General features: G+C 35.7%; 1 protein-coding gene across 2 annotated transcripts in view; it reads right to left on the bottom strand.

Moving 5' to 3' along the window:
- Positions 1-1,221: 1,221 nt before the first annotated feature.
- Smp_160480.1 (hypothetical protein) overlaps positions 1,222-26,284 on the bottom strand; it is a gene marked incomplete at both ends in the record, with an annotated part of 31,431 nt that continues 6,368 nt past the window's right edge. Inside the window, 5 exons of one of the 2 annotated variants that reach the window (XM_018792896.1) lie at positions 1,419-1,448; positions 5,099-5,221; positions 8,360-8,432; positions 9,674-9,857; positions 16,070-16,117. In XM_018792896.1, the coding sequence (XP_018647463.1) occupies positions 1,419-1,448; positions 5,099-5,221; positions 8,360-8,432; positions 9,674-9,857; positions 16,070-16,117 (458 nt within the window). Of the gene's footprint in view, positions 1,449-5,098; positions 5,222-8,359; positions 8,433-9,673; positions 9,858-16,069; positions 16,118-26,284 lie in introns of both variants that reach the window. The other variant, XM_018792897.1, reaches the window with a different exon arrangement.

Below are 26,284 nucleotides of genomic sequence, written 5' to 3'. Positions count from 1 at the left end.
TTTGCACTTCGAGGGAGAGAATCGCATTCCGAACATGCCTGCATTGTTGCTTATAGTGGTCAGAAGACTCTGCATGTTGTCAGCGTCTTCACCGAGTAAAACTATGTCGTCGGCGTATTCTAAGTCGACAAGTGAGTCTCCTGGTAAAAGTTCAACTCCTGGAGGTTTAGCTGATTCACTCGTTCATAAATTATAGTCTCGCCGATTAATTATTGAAAGGTATATCATTTATTTGATTAAATGATAAAGCGATTGTTGAACATTGAGAAAAGTGGGGGAATTCAATATTTGAGACCATAAAACAACACCAAACTATGATAACATTTTGATGAATAAAGCGAAAAAAGCCTATCATACAGTGATGAAACCTTTGCAACCGTTTACCAATAGGTTTCAACATGTACACGACGAGTATACTAGAAAGAAATGAGAGGACAAAATGGCACTGGACGGCCGCTTCGTTCTGTTGTGAGACTCCTCAGCTTCCAGGTTTTCCATGATGGCCTAGCTTCAGTTGACTCATGATTTCAACTATTAAAATTACTAAAAATCTCCATGAGACCCCCTTCTGATATTAATCAGCATATGCTTACTAGTGACTTGCTTCAAAATGTATTTCCTGGAGTTCTAGTGAGAAGCAGTAACCAGTGGAGTTCAACCGGGTCTGTTGTGAGATAGTAACTCACTGAAGACAATGGTGAATGTATCGCTCAATTTTGTGGATCGGTTGAAATTAGACATTAACACCGTTGGATGCCGGCTCAGTGGTCTACAGGTTAAGCACTCCCGCACGAGACTGATAAGTCCTCGTTTCAGGTTTCGCGAGGTGGGATCATGGATGCACAATGCTGTGGAGTCTCACACTAAGATGAAACGGCTGTCCAGTGCTTCCAGGTTTTCTTTAAAATGATCTAAAATACTTACTTATTTGATTTGATAATTTTTCATTCAAAATTGAATAATCTTCATTTTCTTCTTCTTCTATTGGTAAATTCATTATTCTATTACGATGATAAATTTTATTATTAGATGATGATGATGATGATGATTGATTTATCAAATAATTATTAGATTTTGATAATAATTTTATTGATTTATCATTGATAATATTCAAATCATTTACATGTTGTTTAATTATATCAGAATCATATGAATTAGATCGATTGTAGGATAAACGTCTCATTAGATCATAATTCGTTGTTGATGTTGTTGATGATGATGATGATGTATTCATTGAATGATCTATCGGTGAAATCCATAATGATGTATGATCTATTAATAAATGATTATTATTATAGGATTGATGATCATTCATTTGATCTATAGATAATTGTTTGATTAATTTATTTAAGTTTTGATGACTACTACTTTTACGTGATCTTAATGATCCATTATTATTAAATGAAGATTCATTTGAATCAGATGATATAATTGGTGATGCTCTTGTCTGAAAGATTAAAATTAGAAAATGGATGTGTTTATCGTAAATGAGTTAGTTATTTAAAAAAACAAAATATATACATTGATATCATTTACTTACTTAATTACTTACGCCTGTTACTCCTCGTGGAGGAGTCTAGGCTGCTAACCAGCATTCTCCATCCAACTCTGTCCTGAGCAATCCTTTCCAGTTGTTATTCATCCTTTTCATATCTGCTTCTATTTCCCGACGTAATGTGTACTTTGGCCTTCCTCTTTTCCGCTTACCTTCTAGTTAGGGATTGAGTCGTGATGCGCATTGGTGATTTCTTTAATGTATGTCCTATCCACTTCCAACGTCTTTTTCTAATTTCCTCTTCAGCTGGAAGTTGGTTTGTCCTCTCCCATAAAACGCTGTTGCTGATAGTATCCAGCCAATGGATGTTGAGTATTTTGCGTAGACAACTATTTATAAATACTTGTACCTTCCTGATGATGGTCGTAGTAGTTCTCCACGTTTCAGCTCCGTACAGTAGGACTGTCTTGACATTCGTATTGAAGAGTCTCACTTTGAAATTAGTTGAGAGTTGTTTTGAGTTCCATATGTTATTCATTTGTAGAAATGCTGCCCTTGCTTTGCCAATCCTCGCCTTTACATCTGCATCAGATCCTCTTTGTTCATCAATGATGCTTCCCAGGTACGTGAATGTTTCCACATCTTCCAGAGTTTCGCCATCAAGTGTGATTAGGTTGGTGTTCTCCGTGTTGCATTTGAGAATCTTGCTTTTTCCTTTGTATATGTTGAGGCCTATTGATGCAGAGGTTGTTGCTGCATTTGTTGTCTTCGTCTGTATATGTTCGTGTGTATGAGAGAGGAGGGCTAGGTCATCTGCGAAGTCCAAATTATCTAATTGATTCTGAGGTGTCCATTGTATCCCGTGCATCCCCTCAGATGTCGAGGTTTTCATAATCCAGTCAATCACCAGAAGAAAGAGAAAGTGGAAGAGTAGACAGCCTTGTCTGACTCCCATCTTTACTGAAAATGCATCTGTCAGCTGTGCTACATGCACCACTTTGCACTGTAGTCCATCGCATAAGCTTTGAATAATGTTGACAATCTTTACAGGAACTCCATAGTGTCGAAGAAGTTTCAGTGATGTTCTCCTGTCCACACCGTCAAACGCCTTCTCATAGTCAATGAAGTTGATGTATATTGACGAGTTCCACTCAACTGATTGTTCCACTATGATCCGTAGTGTCGCAATTCGGTCTGTGCACGACCGATCCTTACGGAATCCAGCCCGTTCATCTCGAAGTTCGGCGTCTACTGCTTCTTTCATCCGGTTTAGCAGTACTCTGTTGAAAACTGTTCCTGGTACTGACAAAAAACTGATGCCTCTGTAATTCTCACATTTGTTCAGATCTCCTTTCTTTGGTGTATTGATGAGATATCCTTCTTTCCAGTCTTCCGGTTACACTTCTTCCTCCTCCCAAATCTTGTTGAATAGAAGATGAAGCATGTCTGCAGTTACTTCAATGTCTGACTTCAGTACCTCAGATGATATATTGTAAGGTCCTGTCGCTTTTCCACTTTTCATTTGTCTGATGGCCATCTTGACTTCTTCGATCGTTGGTGGAGTGACATCTATAGGAAGGTCAGTGTGTGCTGGTCAGATGTCCGGTAGATTCAATGGAGCTGGCCTATTCAGCAGTTCCACGAAGTATTCTGCCCATCTTTTCCTCTGTTCTTGAATCGCCGTGATTGTATTTCCTTCTTTGTCCTTGACTGGTCTCTTGGTTTGCTATATCTCCCTATCAATTTCTTCGTTGTATCATATAGTTGTTTCATATTTCCTTCTCTTGCAGCTTTTTCCGCCGTCGTTGCTAGTTCTCCCATGAATCAATAAAATTGAAGACCCATCAGAAAATGAGACTCTTCACTAGTAAAGAAATATAATTTTGTATAACATTGAATTAACGACATCTAATTCTTAAAGTGAATGATTTGATATTCAACAGTACGAACGTAAACTTTATTTGACGTCATCAGTGAGTAAAATCTTCAGTACTGACTTATAGACAAAACCATAATAGAATTCCCTCAAATCTCTGAACTCCATAAGAGCATATTAACCACATGAAACGTCATTGTTTATTCTCATTCTAAAGAAGTTCAAAGTAATGCATGTGATTATTAATCTAATGATAATGTTTTAAATAATAACAATAGTGATCATAATTAGATGAAAGTGGTCTCAATAAAAAGGTAGGACAATGATTAAGTTAAAGTAAAATTTTACTAGCGCTCTAATCGTAGAATTAAATATTGTACTTCAAGCCCTTTGTAGCACAAAATGGTGGTTATCTGAACTCAGTCGATAGTGAGTTAAGATTTCGTAACGAAAGGTACTGGGGTCGAGTCTCAATGTGAACATCAACACTGTAATGCTTACAGATTACGCAAAAACAAGAAACATAATTGGATTGGTTAAAGTTAAATATCAACACAGATATCAACTGATTGGCCTTTTGGTTAAGGATTCGTGCACAAGACCACGTGTCCTGGGTTTGAGCCCTAAGTGTGGAATCGCGGAGGCGCATTGCTTGAAGTCCCATATCAGGAAGAAACGGCCGTCCGATCTATGAATTCTAATCACAAAAACAGTTTCATCGAAGATGATTATGAAACGAAATCGGATTTTATTCCTATTGTCTTGAAAAGGAATATGTCCATTTATAGTAAAAGATAATTCATTCAAATAATATTCGCGTAAATTCTGTTAAAAGTACGTTATTTCGTTACAGTTTAAATTTGTACCAACTATGTCACTATGTGAATTAAAAGGAGAATATTTTGAATTCATGAAATGCATCAGTATTAGTAAATGTTTATAATAGATTAGACTAAGTCAACACCCTAAATAGAACGAAACGCGCATCCTGGATTTCATTGCTAGCCACTATCTATCTTTGCTTAAAAGGCTCGTAACTTAAGGCAATATCAAGGCAATCAGCATAGGATGCATATATGTTAACAAGAGACTGATCAATTGAAGTCCTAAACAACAATTAACAGATACAAGTAAACAACACCAAGTGACTCTAAGTTAATTGTGTTTAAGATAATTCAAATTGGACATTTTATATCAGTTCAATGAACATTATTGATTTAGGTCAAACTATATGGATCAATATTATATGCTCCTAATGATCTGAATAATTTAATTTTAGAAATAATTATTTATATAGTTGAGATCATGAGTCAGTTGAAGCTAGACCACCATCGAAAACCTAGAAGCACTAGACAGCCGTTTCGTCCTATTGTGGGACTCCTCAGCAGTGTGCATTCACGTTCCCACCTCGCGAAAACCTAAACCCAAGACCTATCAGTCTCACGCGAGAATGCCTAAAATGTAGACCACTGCGCAGGCATACAACGGTGTTAATGTCTAACTTCAACCGATCCATAAAATTGAGCGACATATCCACCATTGTCTTCAGTGAGTTACTATCTCTGTTGTAAGACTAAAACGGTCGTCCAGTGCTTCCAGGTTTTCCATGGTGGTCTAACTTCAATTGACTGATGATCTCAACTATATAAAATTACTAAAATCTCCACAAAACCCCCCTTCTGATAAAATCATTATTTATCTGAGAATTTTACATAAACTACACTTACTGGTATTGACATTTGCATTTTCATTAAAGAATTTTGACGAAATAGCTTATAATCTGTTAAACTATCATCATTAGGAGATGAATTGTCAGATTCACTTGTTTGTACTGCTTCATTTCTTCTTGTCTTTCAAAAAAAAAACGAAATTAAAATATTCAAGGAGATTGAGAATATGAATGTTATTGTGCGAAATTCAGTTTATTATTCCAATAGATAACAGAGTTAAGTGATTCTAAGCAAAGATGGATAGTGGCTAGCGGTGGAATCCAGGATGCACGTCTCGTCGTATTTAGGAATAGTCAGCTGCATGTATCTGAATCTCTGAGTTGATGTTCACTCCAAGACTCGAATCCAATACTATTTGCTTCAAATGCTATCACGTTATCCAATTAGCTACTAAGTCCTGATAGTCAAGTGATTATCAGGAACGAGGGTTCATGGATTCCATTGCTAGCCACTATCCATCTTCGCTTATAATGCTTTTGAATTAAGACAATATCGAGGCAATCAGAACAATATGCACATATACCAATAAGTGACTGATCAATTGCAGTCCCAAATATCAATGAGAAGATTCAAGTAAAGAATACCAAGTGAATTTAAAGTTAAGTGCGTTATCAATAATTCGTTTAAAATTATGTAACCTAAACTTAAAAGTCATTAGATCTTGTCTATTGATAGATAACTTATTAAAAACTTACTTATGAGTTACCAATCAGATTTACATTGATATTATTGAAAATTTATTGAGCCTACTCTTATTACAATACCTCCAAAATATGTCACCCAGAGTCTCCAACCATTGGTTACGATAGCCGCGCGGAACCCAATCAAGTAGTCTACATCTACCAACATGGCTTAGACTAGAAGTTAGTGACTTTGTTGACTCATACCACGTTTTGGTTAGGCCGCCCCTAACTTTCCTCCAATCATCTCCCTCACTAGTCAGTATTGTGCATTATAGTAATCGGTGTTCAGGAATACGTAGCACGTAGCCCAACCATCTCAGATGATGAGTATTGACAAGATGATAGTTATCGTACGTATCATTATTAATTTCAGTAAAGAAGGTATAACTTTTGTCGTGATATCACGGACTAAATTGCTTTGTGATGTAAAAATAATGTCTATGACTATGTGAAATAATTTGTCACATGTTGGGGATACCCAAGATACTTCTCGAAAAAAGACTAGAAAGGCTCTGAAAACACTGGGAAAATTTCTTATCCAATCAACATTCAATAGAAGTGTCTCGGAAACATTTAGAAAGTGAACAGTCACGTGTCACAATTCTGGTTGGATGACTACCTATCCTGCTACTATGTCTTGTAGAGTTCCAGAATCTTCCAGAAGCCAAAGACTATCTGGAATGCTATAAATACCCTCGGTTTTCTGTACATAAACTAAACTTGGAGTAATGCATTCTTTTCACATTTCGCTCCTTTTCTCTCTTGTTCAATTTTTCGTGTGGATTTAGCTTGAAGTTACTAGAAGAGCTTAAGAAACCGATTCAGGAGTTCAGTCAGAGTATTTATCACAACAGAATTACCGTCGCTTTAAAAGTTAGAAATATTCAATAATGTTCTTGATCATTCTGACCTAGCTATATTTCACTGGTTCTGTAGGTCAGCTTATAAATACTGAACTAGCAGATTCAATTCAATGCGTTGCTATGACAGTGTCATAGTTTCGATAGTGTAATAAGAAGACGAAGATTATCAGAACTATGTGATGAGATATTAGCGCAATACATTTCGAACAATCGGATCACACATATACTTGTTAAGAATATTTATATATCAAAATAAACGGTCAACCAGACTGGAAATGGGGGGTGAGAGTAGACAAGGATAATAATACTAATAATAGAAATGTAAAAAGACATGAAAACGATTGTGTCTCATCCCACTGCGTTTACCGAATTGAATGTGTATGTGGTCACACATACATAGGGAGGAGCAATCATAATCTGAAAATTAGGGTGTGTGAACATGTACCAAAATGGTTGCAGAAACAAGTAGAATCAAATGACCCGAGTAGAGGATAAACATCCATCCTACCCTGGTAATATTATCCAGAGGGATTAGGTTTCAAATTGCTTTCACATTACTTTTATTATTATTATCCTTGTCTACTCTTATCCCATTTCCAGTCTAGTTGACCTGTTATCTCTTTATATATAAATGTTCTTGACAAGTATATGTGTGATCAGATTGTTCGAAATTTATTGTGCTAATATATCACATAGTTCTGATAATCTTCGTCTTCTCATTACATTATTGAAGCTAGACCACCATCGAAAACCTGGAAGCACTGGACAGCCGTTTCGTCCCAGTATGGGACTCCTCAGCAGTGCGCGTCCACGATCCCACCTCGCGAGATTCGAACTCAGGACCTATCAGCCTCGCGCCAGAGCACTTACCCTCTAGACCACTGAGCCAGCATCCAACAGTGTTAATGTCTAACTTCAGCCAATCCACGAAATTGAACAACCATTCACCAGTGTCTTCATTGAGTTGATATCTCGACTCTCGGGAGGCGGGATCGTGGATGCACACTGCTGAGGAGTCCCACAATAGGATGAAACGGCCGTCTAGTGCTTCCAGGTTTTCCATGGTGGTCTAGCTTCAATTGACTCATGATCTCAACTATATAAAATTACTAAAATTTCCACAAAACCCCCTTCTGATAAGTAAGAAGTTTTTTTTACATTAGAAATCATCAGTTGGTTGGGATTTACTTATGTTTAGATGATAATCAGTCGAAATTAGACTTAAATTACTCTCTGGATAGTAAGCATTAGTTTATTGAGAACCTATTTTAATTTGTAAATAAACAAACGGACATCATAGTAAAAAAATAGAAGGGGTCTGTGAAGATTGTTGAATCTTATAGTAACAGCAAAAATGTCCTCACTAGTAACATATTTCAAGAGGTAATTCCAATAGTTCTGGTGAGAAGCCACAACCAGCAGAGTACATGTCAGAAGTGAGACAATCATCACTAATTATTGAACGACGATGGAAGATGGTTGTGTAGTACGGTGAGCTAAAAAAGGAAACCATGCTATGCTAAATTCAATTGTCTGAAGGTTAAATGCTCCTTGCGAAGCCTGAAGGTCCTGAGTTCATTTCCTAGTGGGTTCGTGGATGCTTAGTGCTGTAGATTCTTATACTTGAACCAAAAAAATAGACGGTTATTTCTGAGTGTCAGTGGTTGTTTAACGAAAATCAGCCCGTTATGTAAACTATAAAACAACGTTACCTGTAAAACATGAAGCCATAACAGCATAGCATCCTCTGTTTCGGCTTGAAGGATATGTTCTTTTCCATCTGATCTGTGATCAGAAAAAAAGCACAAATCAGAGTAAATCGTTCTAAATAATCATGTAGATTAACTAATCTACTTCAGTTTTATTGGGCATAATTAAAACCTCACGCTGGATCTTCTGAAAATCTGTCATTCTAACCAATGAGTTACAATACGCTTTCACGTTTGGTTAACATTTTCTTCAAGTATTAGAACATTACAATTGTTGAGATATTCCACCTTCGACTAGCTACTAATATATAGTCAGTTAGTCAGTCAATCAATCAGTCAGTTAGTAACAAGCAAGGAGGAATCTGACACATCCTATTTGTTCAAGTTGTGACACTCCATCAAAACAGTCAAACGAAATCGTCAAGACATATCCAACGTCAATAAAAGCAATAACAATATTAATAAATGTATTAGAAAGTTTAGACATAGACAATATGAATCAAGTAGACACAATCGGTTCATGAATAAAACGTTTAAGGAGAAGCAAAACGTGAATGTCTCTGCACCATGAATACTAATTCTCACTTATGATAAATAAAGTCTCAAATCATTGATCATGATGATTACATGAACATAACTAATGTAGTCTTTATCTAACAATACAGTTCAGTATAACAATCAATGAGTTGATGAACTGATGAGAGTTCTTCATTTGGTCATCTATAACATTCTTCTAACGTACTTACACACTAGGAAACATTTACTTCATGTTAGGCTGTAATTAGGTGTATATGGAAACCAAAATTTAGCAAACATCATTCAGAATTATTCACCAATTAGTAACATGTTGTAAACGTTATCAACCATTATTAAAACTTTGGTTTCAAAAGATTCCAGCAAAAACGACACCAAGCTCTGAATGCATTAGACATGATCGGCAATAAGTAAGGAATACTGATCCAAAATAATCTCCCCCAAACCCTGAATCAAAATTAAAATTGTGTTAAGCTATCAACTTATTTCGGGATAAGTTATGAAATCTCAAATAGGTTTTAAATTTTATCAGTAAAGCAGTAGACACCGACCTCATTGAAATGTGGACCACTGATTCGGTGGTCCATATATTAAGCCATTATCATAAGAAGTGACTGGCTTTAGTCACGTTTCATATAGGGTTGTGGTTAAACCTGCTGAGAAGTCCAATACTGGCATGAAATAACTATCTACTGCCTTCTCGTTCTAAAAGGTTTGACAGTTAATATAATTTCGTGGCATAATGCAATTTTAAACAACAATAATGATTAGCATTTTGCTTACATAATACTAAATTGATTATGTTCAGCAGGATCAATGTGAAATACAGCTCCATGAATATTGATTGTTTTCAATGGTTCTTTATCTGGTATAGCTGCATCCATTTGATTGCGATAAGCCATCAATTTCAATGTGGACTCTTCAAATACATACCAGTGACGTTGAATCCCTTTCAATCTTTTGAATGCTGGACAATTCATTTAAAAATTTTTTTTAGAAAAAGAAGCAAAATAAATCCATTTTTCAGATTTTGAAAGACATTTCGATTTCTACATTTATTTCTGTTTCCTTGTCAAATAGTCAGAATTGAGTGGTCAGTTAACCTGAAAATAATTCACGGAATCCATTCTGAGAAGTAGCTTCATATTTTTGCACTTGAAATCACAAATCGATGTAAGCTAGATCACCATTAAGAATCTGAAAGCACTGGATGACAGTTCCGTTTAGGTATGAGACCGCTCAGCAGGGTGCATTCGCGATCCCTCCCATCATACTCGAACCCATAACCTTCTGTCCCATGCACGAACACTTAACCTCTAGATCACTGTTGAGGACTTACGTGTCAGGACGAAACGGCTGTCCAGTGCTTCCAGGTTTCCAATGGTGATCTAGCTTAGGTCGACTCGTGATTTCAAGTGCAAAAATATAAAGCTACTTCTCAGAATGGATTCCATGAATTTTCAAGTTAACTTTTTGCATCAAATCACGAAACAGCTATTTAGCCACTGAAGCTTGTCGGAAACCAATGAAAATAAAGTTAATTTCTTTGTGTAAGTAATCGTCAATAAGTCGCTGATCGTCATATTGTGTTAGTTGTGACAGCATATCTGATGTTAAAGCGACTGACGCCGTCTGTGTAAATAGATTACTCGTCACCGTTTATGACAGTTAGTGAATAATGCAGTAACTCATCGCATGTAATATACTCAGTATCAAATCATTTAGACTAGTGACTAAACTATAGCCTTATCGTTTGTATTCAACCAGGACCAGAAACTAGACGATTATGACATTGGTCAATACTTACTGATAAACTGGTATGAATGGACATTCAAATGGAAACTCAAAAAATTAGGTGAGAAAAATATAAACACATTTTACCTAGCTCAAGAACTAGCCTCTGCCTGCAATGTCAGTTGGTGAAACTCATGAAGTACACATTTATGTAGTTGGTTTAGAGCAACACTTTTTGTGTCAGGGTGACCATACTAACCTACTTGCCTGGAGAACACTGGTCGGCGGTTTATGCTCCATTGGGAGTAACAGGCATAAGTCAGTAAGTAAGTAATGATACTAACGTACTACAGAAACATAACTAGTTGGATCAAGAATCAATCCTGTCACAGTTTTATAAAGGTGAACATCTTATCCTGTGTAAGTCATTGTTCAAACCTTAAACCATTTAATTCTGTTCTGATAATTTAAAAGTATTTCTAGTTTAATAAATCGATATGTTTGGCAACGTGCGTAAAGAACCGCTCTACCATTCTCTTTATTTTACTCACTAGTATACGTGAATATCATATCATAATGTTTGGTGTCTATTTACTTAAATAGACTCAATAAACAGATGTCACGTTATAAATTAAACTGATTTCAGAGAGTGCCTAGCATGGCAATACGGTAAATGTTCCGTATTGTTTATGACTCATTAATTGTATGTGAATGCATCCCAGTTTTGATATTCATATTATGACAATCTCCTATTACCAGACTAACATTTCAAACGTCATTAAACATTTTTTTGAAATACTTAAACAGAGACACTGAAGCCTAAGGCTAGATACCAACTATTAATTATAGATTACAAGAGGGAATCTTTTAATAAAGTGTCATTTTATTTAGTGTTTAATATAGAGTGTTATATACGTACTACATCAAATCTAAATAGTCATTTACATTTGTGGATCAGTTGAAGTTAGACATTAACACCGTTGGGTGCCGGCTCAGTGGTCTATTAGTTAAGTGCTCCGGCGCGAAGCTGGTAGGTCCTGGATCCGAATCTCGCGAGTGCGGGATCGTGGGTGCGCACTGCTGAGGAGTCCCATACTGGGACGAAACGGCCGTCCAGTGCTTCCAGGTTTTCGATGGTGGTCTAGCTTCAATTGACTCATGATTTCAACTATGAAAAAATCATTTACATTTGTCTAATGCAAATGTAATTGGATTATACAGATGAAGTACTTAAACGTGACAATGTAATGATAATAATAATGATAATAAAGAAGAAATACCATTATATATACATGGAATGATTGGAAATATTATTAGAAGATAATTACTAAGGCTATGACGTAGTATTTAATACAGACGTTTAAATCCACAAAATAGGTTACCCTTTTTAGAATATGAGAATTTAGTAGAGCATGTGATTGACAAAATGGAATAGTTCAGCTCTACTGATTAACTTGTATTCTGTTGTATGATAGATTCGAATACCTTTTTATAGGAATCCTTCTAATATGCTTCAGTTTATTTGTTTGTCTATTCATTTAAGACTGGTAGGTCCTGGGTTCGAATCACGCTCGTGAGGCGGGATCGTGGATGTGCACTGCTGAGGAGTCCCACAATAGGACGAAACGGCCGTCCAGTGCTTCCAGGTTTTCCATGATGGTCTAGCTTCAATTGACTCATAATTTCAACTATGAATATAATCATATTTTATTCATCTATAAATATGTGGAACATATTGACTAACTGTCATTTTGAACAGTCTAAATTCACTTCAATACAATGCAATTGCTGGATTTATTTCAGTACAATACAATTACTGAATATTCTAAACTCGTTGCTATTTCTATTCTTATACATTTGATGGTGATTCTAATTAGTAAGGCCCCCTAAGAAAACCATTTACATCCATCTGGGCACCTCCGGTAGTATCACAGCTCACACACACAAATTAAGTAACTTATATGGCGCATATGTATTCGACGCCTCTTTGTATCAATATTTTTATGTGTTCAAATAAATAATAAATATCATCCAAGTGTCAGTGTCAATATCAATCTAGTTCAATTACAAGGAGGTCTAGTTCTGATGTTGTTTTAATACCATTCATATTTCACTTTAGTTGTGTTAACTTAGTCCTGTTATTATTTTAGATGTTTATGACTACTGTATATTCTAGTTAATTTAATTCACATAGTTCACAGTTATATAATATATACTCTTATGGGCCAGGGTAATTTTGCACTGGTTTTCAGGAGAACCAGACATCAACCAAATTTTCACGCGGCAAACTCAAACAGTACAGCTCAATCCCGTTTAACAGGAGAACCAGACACTGTCCAGGCTTAACCCAATCAGTACAGCTCAATCCCGCCAAACCAGACACTATATAGGCTTCAATGCTACAATCTGAACTGTACAGCTCAATCCTGTGGCGAAACCACACAGGTACCAAGCATACTGGTGGACCATGTTAAAGATAATAAACATGACAGTTTCATTCTTATTTCTTTACATAATAACATCCAATCGATTCAAAAAAAAGGAGAAAAAAGAAAAGAAAAAATATCACAAATGTCGTTAGTAGTTAGTTGTGTAGATAAAACAAAACAAAAAAAGGCAGTGGTTAATTTGTCGGTTAGAATGCCATCCATACATTGCACTTATTGAGTAAGTTACCCTATTTTAATAATGGAAGCTTCAATTTGTTATTATTAAAACAAAAAAAGTCAAATCATTATTGAGATTTATTATCATTCATTCATTTTCTAATACACTAACTGTTCAAAGAGGAGATACCTTCTTACAATAGAGAAAACTATAAAACTAAGGATAAATTATTGTACTGTAGTATAAGCAAAGATTGGATAGTGGTTAGCAGTGGAATTCAGTTTAACGAGTATTTCGTCCTATTTGGGATACATCAGCTAGATATACCTGTAACTTGGAGTTGATGTTCACTCTGGGATTCGAACCCAGTAGCGTTCGTTTCAAACACCATCGAGTTATCCACTTAGCTATTGAGCACTGATAACCACTTGCTTGTGCAATAGGGTGAAGTTTAAATTCATTTGGTATTGTTTGATTGAATCTTCATATTGATGTTTAGGATTGAAATTGATCAGTCTCTTATTGGCATATGTGCATACTGTACGTATTGTACTATAGGTTGAAATAAACTTCTTTTCTTTTACATCATATGAATAACGAAATGTTTTCTTATACAAACAACACATATATAGGTGAATTTAATAGTGTAGTTTTAAGACAGAGATTGAAAGCAGTCATTTAGAAAACCTATTACCCTGTTCAATAGGTAGGTAGTGATTAAAAAGTCTAAGCCCATAATTTCAAATAGGCCTAGACAATGTACAAATGATTGCATCACATCCCATTGTATCTGCCAATTTCTATGTTTGTGTGAACACACATACATAAGGAAGAATAATTCAACAATATAATCAATGGTTATTGAACATGTGCTTAGTGTCAAATGGTCCGATAAACATGGGAGATCATCAATGGCGAAACAATATAATGACACACTTGTCAATTACATTATACATTGTACATTTTAAACAAGCTTAGTAACAGATTAACAATAATACTTATTGTTTATTTTTATTAATTGATTAAGTTAATAATCTTTCTTGATTTTATGTCATATGACAAAATTTTCATTCAATAATGATAGTGTAATGATCTTATTGCTTCAAGTGTTCAACAGATAGAAATAAGGTGAAAGTAAGAAAACTACACGAAACCCGAATCCAGGGTTTCCTGTTGACCACCTCCAACCACCATCTTATCTCAACATAGTGCACACAGTATCGAGCCACCTGGACTAGTGGCTACAATGCCACTTGATCGATAGCGTTCGATCAACACTAAGACAGACTTGACACGCATGACATTGATCACCACCCAGTGATCAATCAATTGTGATCACATCTCAGTTCTACAGGAAGTCGGGCGCAGCTCAGTGGTAACGTCTCTGACTGTGAAGCTGGGTGACACGGGATCGAGTCCGTCAGGGAGCACCAGTTCCCTCAAGATTACAAGTACACCTTGCTGACGAGTGCCAAGTAGCACGAAACCCGGATCCAGGGTTATCTGTTGACCACCTCCAACCACCATCTTATCTCAAAAAAACTACACTATTACTGACCAATCTTTGTTTTTCTCTCTTTTGAACAAAAGTACAGTAGTGAAGATCATTTCTTAACATATGTGGATATTAAATAGAAAATTGAAGTATATACGATTATGACCATACATAGTGCTCTGAAGAAAAGTAATACTATCTTGTCAATAGATCAGAATCTAACAGCTCTTGTCTTTTAACTTCAATGATAAGATAATGATGTGTGACAATCATGATCATCTAATTTATAAGTATCATCATGATCTGATGCAGATGTGAGAGCGAGGATCGGCAAAGCAAGAGCAGCATATCTGCTACTGAAGAACATTTGGAACTCAAAACAACTGTCTGTTAACCAACACCAAGATCAGAATTTTCAATACGAATGTCAAAACAGTCCTACTGTTTGGGGCGGAGAAGTGGAGAACTACGAAAGCCATCATCCAGAAGATACAGATGTATATTAACAGTTGTCTATGCAAAATACTTCGGATCCGATGGCCTGACACTATCGGCAACATCCTACTGTGGGAGACAACAAACCAGATTCCAGCGGAGGAAGAAATGAAGAAGAAGCCCTGGAAGTGGATTGGGCACACTTTGAGGAAATCACCCAATTGTGTCACAAGACAAGCCCTCACATGGAATCCTGAAGGCCAAATGAGAAGAGGAAGACCAAAGAACACATTACGCCGAGAAATGGAGACAGACATGAGAAGAATGAATAAAAAATGGATAGAACTAGAAAAGAAGGCCCAGGACAGAGTGTGTTGGAGAAAGCTGGTCGGCGGCCTATGCTCCATTGGGAGTAACAGGCGTAAGTAAGTAAGTAAGTAATTATGATCTGTAATTTCATTTATTCAATCCAAAGTCATGGAATCTCATCAATACTGATTATTATATAACTGATCATTATTTGATTACAGTTTTGTAAAACTTTTTTACCAATCAAACAGCTAACTTAACAACAAACAAACGTTACTGGATTCGAATCCCAGAGTGAACATCAACTCTGAGATGCAGGTTCATCCAGCTGACGAGTTCTAAATAGGACGAAACGCGAGTCAAACTGGATTTCACTGCTATCCACCATCATTTCAGCTTATAATACTTGTGAGTTAAGGTAATATCGAAGCAGTTTGCACAGGATACACATATGCCAACAGCAGACTGATCAATTTCAATGAGAAGATACAAGTAAACAACACCAAAAGTTGGCAACAAAAAAGTTTAATCAATGCAAACTTTCATTAGCTTATTAAATAATTTCTCATTCATTCCTAGAGTCATTCATGTTCACTTACCAGATTCAAAATATGCAGCAATATCCGATGCATTATTCACAAGTGGGGCTAATAAATGACACATTTGAAAAAATATAGAAATGAACTAAATTTAAAGAATATTGATTGAACACATTGAAATAATCAAAAGGAATCAATCATTTATTGATCTATTAATTTATTGATTATTTGATTAACTAAATAGAAATGGGATATTTATGTAATTACATAATTGAAAGCGTGAGTCAATTGAAGCTACACCACCAAGGAAAACCTGGAAGCACTAGACGGCCGTTTCGTCCAAGTGTGGGACTCCTCAGCAGTGCACATCCACGATACTGCCTCGCGAGAGGTGAACCCAGGACCTACCATTCTCGCGCCAGAGCACTTAACCGATAGACCACTGAACCGGCATCCCATGGTGTTTATGTCTAACTCCAACCAATCCACGAATTTGAGCAACCATTCACCAATGTCATCAGTGAGTTGATATTAGTTAGACATTAACACCATTAGATACCGGCTCAGTGGTCTACGCGTCAAGCACTGGCGCATGAGACTGATAAGTCCTGGGTTCGAATCTCGCTCGTGAGGCGTGATCGTGGATGCGCACCGCTGAGGAGTCCCATAATAGGACGAAACGGCCGTCCAGTGCTTCCAGGTTTTCGATGGTGGTCTAGCTTCAATTGACTAAAGATTTCAACTATAAAACGAAGTATGTTGCTAACACTAATCCTACCATTATTCATAGAATTATTTGTGATTTGGATTGTAATACTTTTAGATTGATTCGGTTAAAATCGGTTTTGTATAGACTTCAGATGATTTGAAGATTGATTTCTATCAAGACTTAATACCACTGAGGAAGAACTTTTTAAAGACGTGAGGGAGTACTAAAAAAACCCTAGCCTGACATATTTAATTTGTGTATTGGTTAAAATTTTACAGAATGCATCAATCCAATCCAGATTATAGATAAGCTTTACTAACGAATATCTAGGAATATATAACCTAAGCTCGAAGTGTCCTTGTGATTGCCTTAAAATACACAACACAACGGAGTTGATGAATTCTCATCTTATGTTAAGAAAGGTGGCTTAATTTTTGATCATCATCATTATTATTAAAGGCATACTCAAGATGTGCATCATCCAATTGACTAACAGGTGTAATATGAAACAGCCCGTCCTGCTACAACTTACGACCATAAAAATTGCCTCCACAATAAAGAGGATATTCGTGGGTTTTTATATTTGACAAAACGTAACTCCAAAGGATAACGTGTGTACGTTGAAGTTACTTAGTGAGCAATCCTTGAATTCAGGAATGTAAAAATACAACTCCTCATAGACTGAGGTGGCTTAGAAACGAACTTCGTATATCAAACCACCGTCCGACACGAAGTAAATAAGTCCTAGTTTATAATTATGTTAGAAGAAAGTTATACTGAACTGTATTATTTGGTAAAGACCACATTAGTTATGTTCATGTAATCATCATGATCAATGATTCGAGACTTCATTTATCATAAGTGAGAATAAGTATGCATGGTGCAGAGACATCCACGTTTTGTTTCTTCTTAAATGTTAAGTTTCTATTATATTTATTGATTCTATAACTAGTCCTGTTTTTACTTATTATCATCATCATTGGTGTGAACCATTATAAACAGAATATTACTGCTATCATATTGTGGTGTGTACTACTTATGTAGACATAAGTAGTATATAACGCTAGTCAGGAATAGAATATCTGGCAGTCGAAAGTTGAGAAGATCAAGAAAGAAAGAACTGGAACAGAAAGAAATTTATATGGCAATGCAGTAACAATAAAGTTTGAGACAATTAATGAACATTTTGCAAATGAAGTATTGATTGTATGGTAAGCAAAGATGGATAGTGACTAGTAGTGGAATCCAGGACGCGCGTTTCGTCCCACTTAAGACTCGTCAGCTGGATGTATCCGCATCTCAGAGTTGATGTTTACTCTGGCACTTGAACCGAGTACCTTTCGCTTCAAATACCATCGCGTTATTCACTCGGTCACTGAGTCCTGAGTCCATCTTTGCTTACCATGCTTGTGAATTAAGGCTATATCGAGGCAATACGCACAGTATGCACATATGCCAATTAGAGACTGACCAATTGCAGTTCTCAAACATCTATAGGAAGATTCAAACAAAACAATACTAAGTGAATTAATTGACTGTATGGTTCTCAGATTTTACTAAGATGTTATGTACTTTTATATTCAAATTGTCCCCACTAATGTTCTCGTTCACTACATTACAGTACACATTATAATCGATTCCGTCTGATCTATATTCATTAGCTGAATATGAATAATCACACAAATATAGTAGTGAAGAAACCTGAATAATTTTTTTACATAAAACATGTGCAATATGCCAATCATTTATTCACCATAATAGTAGTAGTAGTAGTAGTAGTAGAAGAAGAATATTTATGTATCTTTTATTCTATGGGTGTAAAGAATGATATTGTGCTAGAAAGATACATGGATAGATGAACATGCTAAGATGTACATTATGGAATGAAAGCTTAAATCTCAATGGTGAAGATTGTTAACAATCTGTTACTTTTACTTTGAATAGCAATAATGTTCATCTATTTAAGTTCATTCATCCAACATACTTAGTATTACTAAGGTGTTTACTACTGATGCCGATAAATATAAGTAGTATGTATCATTATTCGAAAATGAAATGCCTGAAGTTAGAAGGTTGAGAAAATCAAAGAAAAGAGAAAGAAAACAAAAAAAATGAACGCTGTGGAATTGAAGGAACAATGAAATCTGAGATAATTGACTGATATTTGCAAAAAAACAACAGTCAAGTTTGAGACAGTTGATTGACATTCTGCAAATGAAGTATTCATTGTATGGTTCTCAGATATGACTAAGTGATTCAGTAATTTTAGATTCATATATAGGTTTGGTTAGTCTCCGTCCTATTATAGTGAACAGGACACAGGTGTGGACAATCGAATTTATTTGGGCAGGAAGTTGTAGACTAAAATTTGACAATCATACAGTAAATAGTTAATTTGCAAATTATTAGTCAATTGTCTCAATGTTGACCATTCCTTCTGTAAATATCAGTTCATAGTCTCCGATTATTATTGTTTATGCATTTTCATATTAACTGAGTCCCGTTCCTGTTCTCTCCTTATCGATCTTCTAATGAAATACATTCCTGAAATACATGCCCTGGTACGGCTGAGAGTGGGGAAGGTCCGCTCTCCCTCTCCGAATGCTCCCACATGGCCACGCGTATACAGCCTTTGCCACATAAGTCCTACTCGTTGCATTCTCGCATCACGGGTGTTGTTTACGAAATTGAGAGGATGAAAAGTGAAAGTCCTGCACTTTAACCGGGTTAGTGGACACAGACAGTTCACCTAGGGGAGTTGGAAAACCTTGATTCCAAATCAATGATGCACATGGACTCCAGTATCCTGAGGGGACAAATGGCGTATGAACTAATCGTTGATCACCAGCTACCATGAGACTGCTTCTCTTCATGATGCTCCACTGCCTTCTGGATCAGACCTTTAGGTCGAAGGCTCCGGGTATGGTCCTCTAAGAAAACCATGTGTTTCAGTTTTGGCACCTGAGCAGTATCACAGCCCTCACACAAATCAAATGAGATTTGTGTGGCGCATTTATATCTGGTGCCTCCTTGTACCTATATTTATGTGTTCAAATAAATAAATGACCATCGTTATATACTACTTGTGTGGATATAAGTAGCCCACACCACACTACTTGTGTTCTCTTTCACTACATTACTATTACATCTATGAGACACAATAAAACGAAAGATACTCAGAATCAATTTCTTGAATAGTTGAGTGTAGTTTTGTTTATCCCTATTTGTATACCATTGATTGTATGTTTTTTACGTTTTAATTTTAGCTTACTTAAAAAAAGTGTTCAATATTAATTGACCTGAAAGGTGAAAAAACAAACTGTAATATAGATGATCATATTGAATTGAAATGAATCAAGTTTACTTTTTTTCTGTTGTTATGCTATAATTTAACTTATTAAAAGTTTTTGTTATCTATCACTGGAAAAAAATTAAAAAACGAAACTCATTTAAACAAAACTTTGAAAGATTCAATATGTATCTACTCATATATCTTTTCTAAAACAATAGTTCTTTCATAGTTGAAAGCATGAGTCAATTGAAGCTAGATCACCGTCGAAAACCTGGAAGCACTGGACAGCCGTTTCGTCCTATTGTGGGACTCCTCAGGAGTGCTCATCCACGATCCCGCCTCGCGAGCGCGATTCGAACCCAGGACCTACCATTCTCGTGCCAGAGCACTTAACCGACAGACCACTGAGCCAGCATGCCATGGTGTTTATGTCTAACTCCAACCAATCCACGAAATTGAGCAACAGTTCATCAATTGTCTTCAGTGAGTTCTTATCTCACAACAGACCTGGTTGAACTCCACTGATCACTGCTTCTCACTAAAACTTCAGGATTTACCTCTCGAAGTCAGTCACTAGTGAGCATATGATTATAATCAGAAGGGGTTTTGTGGAGATTTAATTCTTTGTTTTTGTTCAATAAGATTAAAAGAAATAAGAAGAAAAAACAAAACTATCCTCTTATTTCATTTTATTTTTTCTAATAAAATTATAACAACATAAGTTTGATTACATCTTATGAGGACGGTCTCCAAGTGAACTTAATGAAGCTCTAAAAAGCTTAGAAAGAGTAGAAGATATTCCATCCAATCATCTTTTGGAAGAATATTCTAGGATCTTGATATGAAGCTTTCTTATTGGAAAAACGTTAAAAAACCACTGTATGCGGATCGGATGACTATAGTGATGATTTTCGTTTACTAGAAAACCATAAATACATGAGTGTTTTTTTTTTACCGTACTTGACACTGTTTGGAATAATGTTCCTTCTCATTTATCTTCTGTCTTCTCACTTGCAACTTAGAGGGTTCTAGTATTCGAGTGCTTAGGTAGTACAGCAAGAATCTAAGCTCTTAGATATAACACATCTTAAAACCTATATATACCCAACTAGGTAATTCCAAGATATAACACTTCCATCATCATTTACTTTTAATAATCTTACAACTAAAATATCTTCAAATAATATAAACTATGGATAAGGTATTTCAATTCTGATTGATATACTATGAATGTACAATCAATTTATACATATATATCATAAAGTTGATAGATAGATAGATAGATAGATAGATAATTAGTTAGTTAGTTAGTTAAGTAGGTAGGTAGGTAGGTTGGCGGTTATGTTTATAACAAAATCAATAAAATCATCATAGTTAATTAGATTGTTGATAACTATTTCATTATCTTAAGGATCGATATACAATTAATGTTACTTAGGTAGTGATATAAAGAAATATTTGTCCTTTTTGTATTTTCTAATGTTTCTATTGTCTACCAAATCATACAGTTGGATACATGTGGTTGTATTAATGATAAATATTTTATACTTTGATATAATTTATTTATTTATTTGAACACATAAATATAGATACAAGGAAGCACCAGATATAAATGCGCCACACAAATCTCATTTGATTTGTGTGAGGGCTGTGATACTGCTCAGGTGCCAAAACTGAAACACATGGTTTTCTTAGAGGACCATACCCGGAGCCTTCGACCTAAAGGTCTGATCCAGAAGGCAGTGGAGCATCATGAAGAGAAGCAGTCTCATGGTAGCTGGTGATCAACGATTAGTTCATACGCCATTTGTCCCCTCAGGATACTGGAGTCCATGTGCATCATTGATTTGGAATCAGGGCTTTCCAACTACCCTAGGTGAACTGTCTGTGTCTACTAACCCGGTTAAAGTGCAGGACTTTCACTTTTCATTCTCTCAATTTCGTAAACAACACCCGTGATGCGAGAATGCAACGAGTAGGACTTATGTGGTAGAGGCTGTATACGTGTGACCATGTGAGTGTATTCTGAGAGAGAGGGCGGGCCCTCCCTACTCTCAGCCGTATCAGGGAATTTGGGGGCACCCTTATATGATGCGCACAAATTAACCAACGATACTATTAATTAAACATGATTTGTGGAAGTCAGCTCAATAAAACGTTCGTAAGTGCACATTCTGCAAAAAAGTAACAAATGCCTAGTTCCAAATAAATAATATATTAATATCCTAATGAGTAGAAAAATTAGATTTACTGACGTTTCGTGACCCAATGCAAGCCACTTCTTCAGAGAATAAATAACCAAATCAAAATTAATCCAAGTTTAAATAGTATAACAGAACAACATGACTGTATAGATATAGTCAGTTCAAAATAAAAACAACAAATTGATTGATCCTCATAGAGTTTTTTATTTTATTTAGCCCAAAGTTTTGTCAGTTTACATTGAAGTACTTGTTACACTTAACAATAAAGAAGCTGGTCCTGAAATCTCACTTTTTTAAGAAAATAAAACTCATATTTATTAAATTCATTTTGCATTGGTTATTTGAATCAACCCATTGATGTTTAGGATTGTTGGCATATGTGCATCCTGTGAGGATCGCTTCGATATTTCCTTAACTCACAATCATCACAAAAAAAGATAAATAGTGGCTAGCAGTGGATGCACGTACATCCAGTTCATGAGTACCTAATTGAATGAAACGTGTGTCCTGGATTCCATTGCTGGATTTCTGGATTCCACCGCTAGCGACTGTCCATATTAGCATATAATGCTCGTATTTATTATTTACAAACTGATTCAAACAAAACTCTTAAGAGTTATAATATGTTTTCAATGATAAGATTTCATCATGGGACAATTATTGCAAATTAGAGTCAACCAGAAAGTGGTTTAGTTCAAGTTTATTGGGTATATATGATACCTTCAGATTATTGAATCGAGTAAGACAACAGTTCTATCATTATGTTTTGATGAAAAGTATAAGATTAGATTGAAACCAAGCACATAATTGGAACTTGTTTAACAAAGAAACTGAATAACTTCATAGTTTAAAAGAAAGATATTACGTCAAGTCGTTAGAGATATGCATCCAGAGACCTCATATCGAATAACACATTTGTCATAGCATAACAAGTTCTGTTATCTCATTTGAAGCTCTAGAATAATGTTATATTGCCCGTGAACATGAGGAACCTTTATAAAATATATAATTGGGGAACTTTGTAAGTAATTTGTTACAGATAATCAAATACTATGAGTTACCAAACATTTGAAGTTATTTCAGTGTTAAATAATACTAAGCCTTCAATAATAATGAACTTAGCAGGCCAAACATGTCTATTAATGTTGTATGAAAAGATATCAGAGTTACTAAACACTTAACGACTATTGTACAATGAAGTTGATCTAATCTATCAGACACATGATATGAAGAAAACTAAACTTTATATGGGTTCATAATCTTCACTAGTGACAACTAAACAAATCACATATCGAAACGACAAGCGGTTAACTAATTTCCTTGTTGAGTTAATCATCCTTAGAGCATTGAAAATTTCTGGCATTAAATGAATTAACCAAAATGTTGAGTTATTTTCATTACTAAGAACATTACAGTTCAATCGATTGAATCCGATTGACAATGAGATATAGATTATTACTAATATAAACATGTTAGTTAAGATGGTGGTTGGAGATGGTCAACAGGAAACCCTGACCCGTGTTTCGTGCTACTTGGCACTCATGAGTAAGGTGTACCTGTAATCTTGAGGGAACTGGTGCTCCTTGACAGATTCGATCCCGTGTCACCCAGCTTCACAGTCAGAGACGTTACCACTGGGTGGTGATCAATTTCATATGTGTCACCTCCTTCTTAGTGCAGATCGAATGCTATCGATCAAGTTGCAATGTGACATCTTAGTTCTACATATGGTGTCGACTTCCGTATAGCTTTAAGTTGCCGTATCTGACTTTGAAAATGTGACGCGACATCATTTTCCATGGTTATTATCGATTTCTTTAAGATAGGAGATTCACCTTATTGTGACCAAAACAATAAATACAGACATTCCAGCTGTTCTCTTTTAACCATCTAGAAATAAAAAACTTCATATACAACATTTGGCATAACAACAATAAAACTGATGGGGTTCATCAATGAAACTAAAAAATCTATCACATATATTTTCATAAGTAAATATATCTAGTCTACAAGACTATGCAGTTACAAACAGCTATCGTGCTTCATAGTAAAAATCATCTCGCAATCTCAAGAGCTGATCCCTTTATAGAAAAAATAACTCGAAACATTGAAACTGCACTCTATTTGTTAAATATCAATAATCAGAAAGGGCTTTCGTGAAGATTTAATAATTTTATAGTTGAAATCATAAGTCAATTGAAGCTAGATCACCGTCGAAAACATGGAAGCACTAGACGGCCGTTTTGTTCTATTGTGGGACTCCTTAGCAGTGCGTATCAACGATCCTGCCTCGCGAGATTCGAACCCAGGACCTACCTGTTGTGAAATAGTAACTCACTGGACAGAATGGTGGACAGTTGCTCAATTTCGTGGATTGGTTGGAGTTAGACTGATAGGTCTTAGGTTCGGATCTCGCGAGGCAGGATAATGGAAGTGCACCGCTGAGGAGTCCCATACTAGGACGAAACGGCCGTCCAGTGCTTCCAGGTTTTCGATGGTGGTCTAGCTTCAATTGACTAGAGCTTTCAACTATAAAACGAAGTATGTTGCTAACACTAATCCTACCATTATTCATAGAATTATTTGTGATTTGGATTGTAATACTTTTAGATTGATTCGGTTAAAATCGGTTTTGTATAGACTTCAGATGATTTGAAGATTGATTTCTATCAAGACTTAATACCACTGAGGAAGAACTTTTTAAAGACGTGAGGGAGTACTAAAAAAACCCTAGCCTGACATATTTAATTTGTGTATTGGTTAAAATTTTACAGAATGCATCAATCCAATCCAGATTATAGATAAGCTTTACTAACGAATATCTAGGAATATATAACCTAAGCTCGAAGTGTCCTTGTGATTGCCTTAAAATACACAACACAACGGAGTTGATGAATTCTCATCTTATGTTAAGAAAGGTGGATTAATTTTTGATCATCATCATTATTATTAAAGGCATACTCAAGATGTGCATCATCCAATTGACTAACAGGTGTAATATGAAACAGCCCGTCCTGCTACAACTTACGACCATAAAAATTGCCTCCACAATAAAGAGGATATTCGTGGGTTTTTATATTTGACAAAACGTAACTCCAAAGGATAACGTGTGTACGTTGAAGTTACTTAGTGAGCAATCCTTGAATTCAGGAATGTAAAAATACAACTCCTCATAGACTGAGGTGGCTTAGAAACGAACTTCGTATATCAAACCACCGTCCGACACGAAGTAAATAAGTCCTAGTTTATAATTATGTTAGAAGAAAGTTATACTGAACTGTATTATTTGGTAAAGACCACATTAGTTATGTTCATGTAATCATCATGATCAATGATTCGAGACTTCATTTATCATAAGTGAGAATAAGTATGCATGGTGCAGAGACATCCACGTTTTGTTTCTTCTTAAATGTTAAGTTTCTATTATATTTATTGATTCTATAACTAGTCCTGTTTTTACTTATTATCATCATCATTGGTGTGAACCATTATAAACAGAATATTACTGCTATCATATTGTGGTGTGTACTACTTATGTAGACATAAGTAGTATATAACGCTAGTCAGGAATAGAATATCTGGCAGTCGAAAGTTGAGAAGATCAAGAAAGAAAGAACTGGAACAGAAAGAAATTTATATGGCAATGCAGTAACAATAAAGTTTGAGACAATTAATGAACATTTTGCAAATGAAGTATTGACTGTATGGTAAGCAAAGATGGATAGTGACTAGTAGTGGAATCCAGGACGCGCGTTTCGTCCCACTTAAGACTCGTCAGCTGGATGTATCCGCATCTCAGAGTTGATGTTTACTCTGGCACTTGAACCGAGTACCTTTCGCTTCAAATACCATCGCGTTATTCACTCGGTCACTGAGTCCTGAGTCCATCTTTGCTTACCATGCTTGTGAATTAAGGCTATATCGAGGCAATACGCACAGTATGCACATATGCCAATTAGAGACTGACCAATTGCAGTTCTCAAACATCTATAGGAAGATTCAAACAAAACAATACTAAGTGAATTAATTGACTGTATGGTTCTCAGATTAATACTAAGATGTTAGTACTT

Source organism: Schistosoma mansoni, chromosome 1 (genome assembly GCF_000237925.1).
Source record: "Schistosoma mansoni strain Puerto Rico chromosome 1, complete genome".
In the NCBI taxonomy this organism is placed as follows: Eukaryota; Metazoa; Platyhelminthes; class Trematoda; order Strigeidida; family Schistosomatidae; genus Schistosoma; species Schistosoma mansoni.
This window is presented reverse-complemented; position numbering and strand designations above follow the sequence as displayed.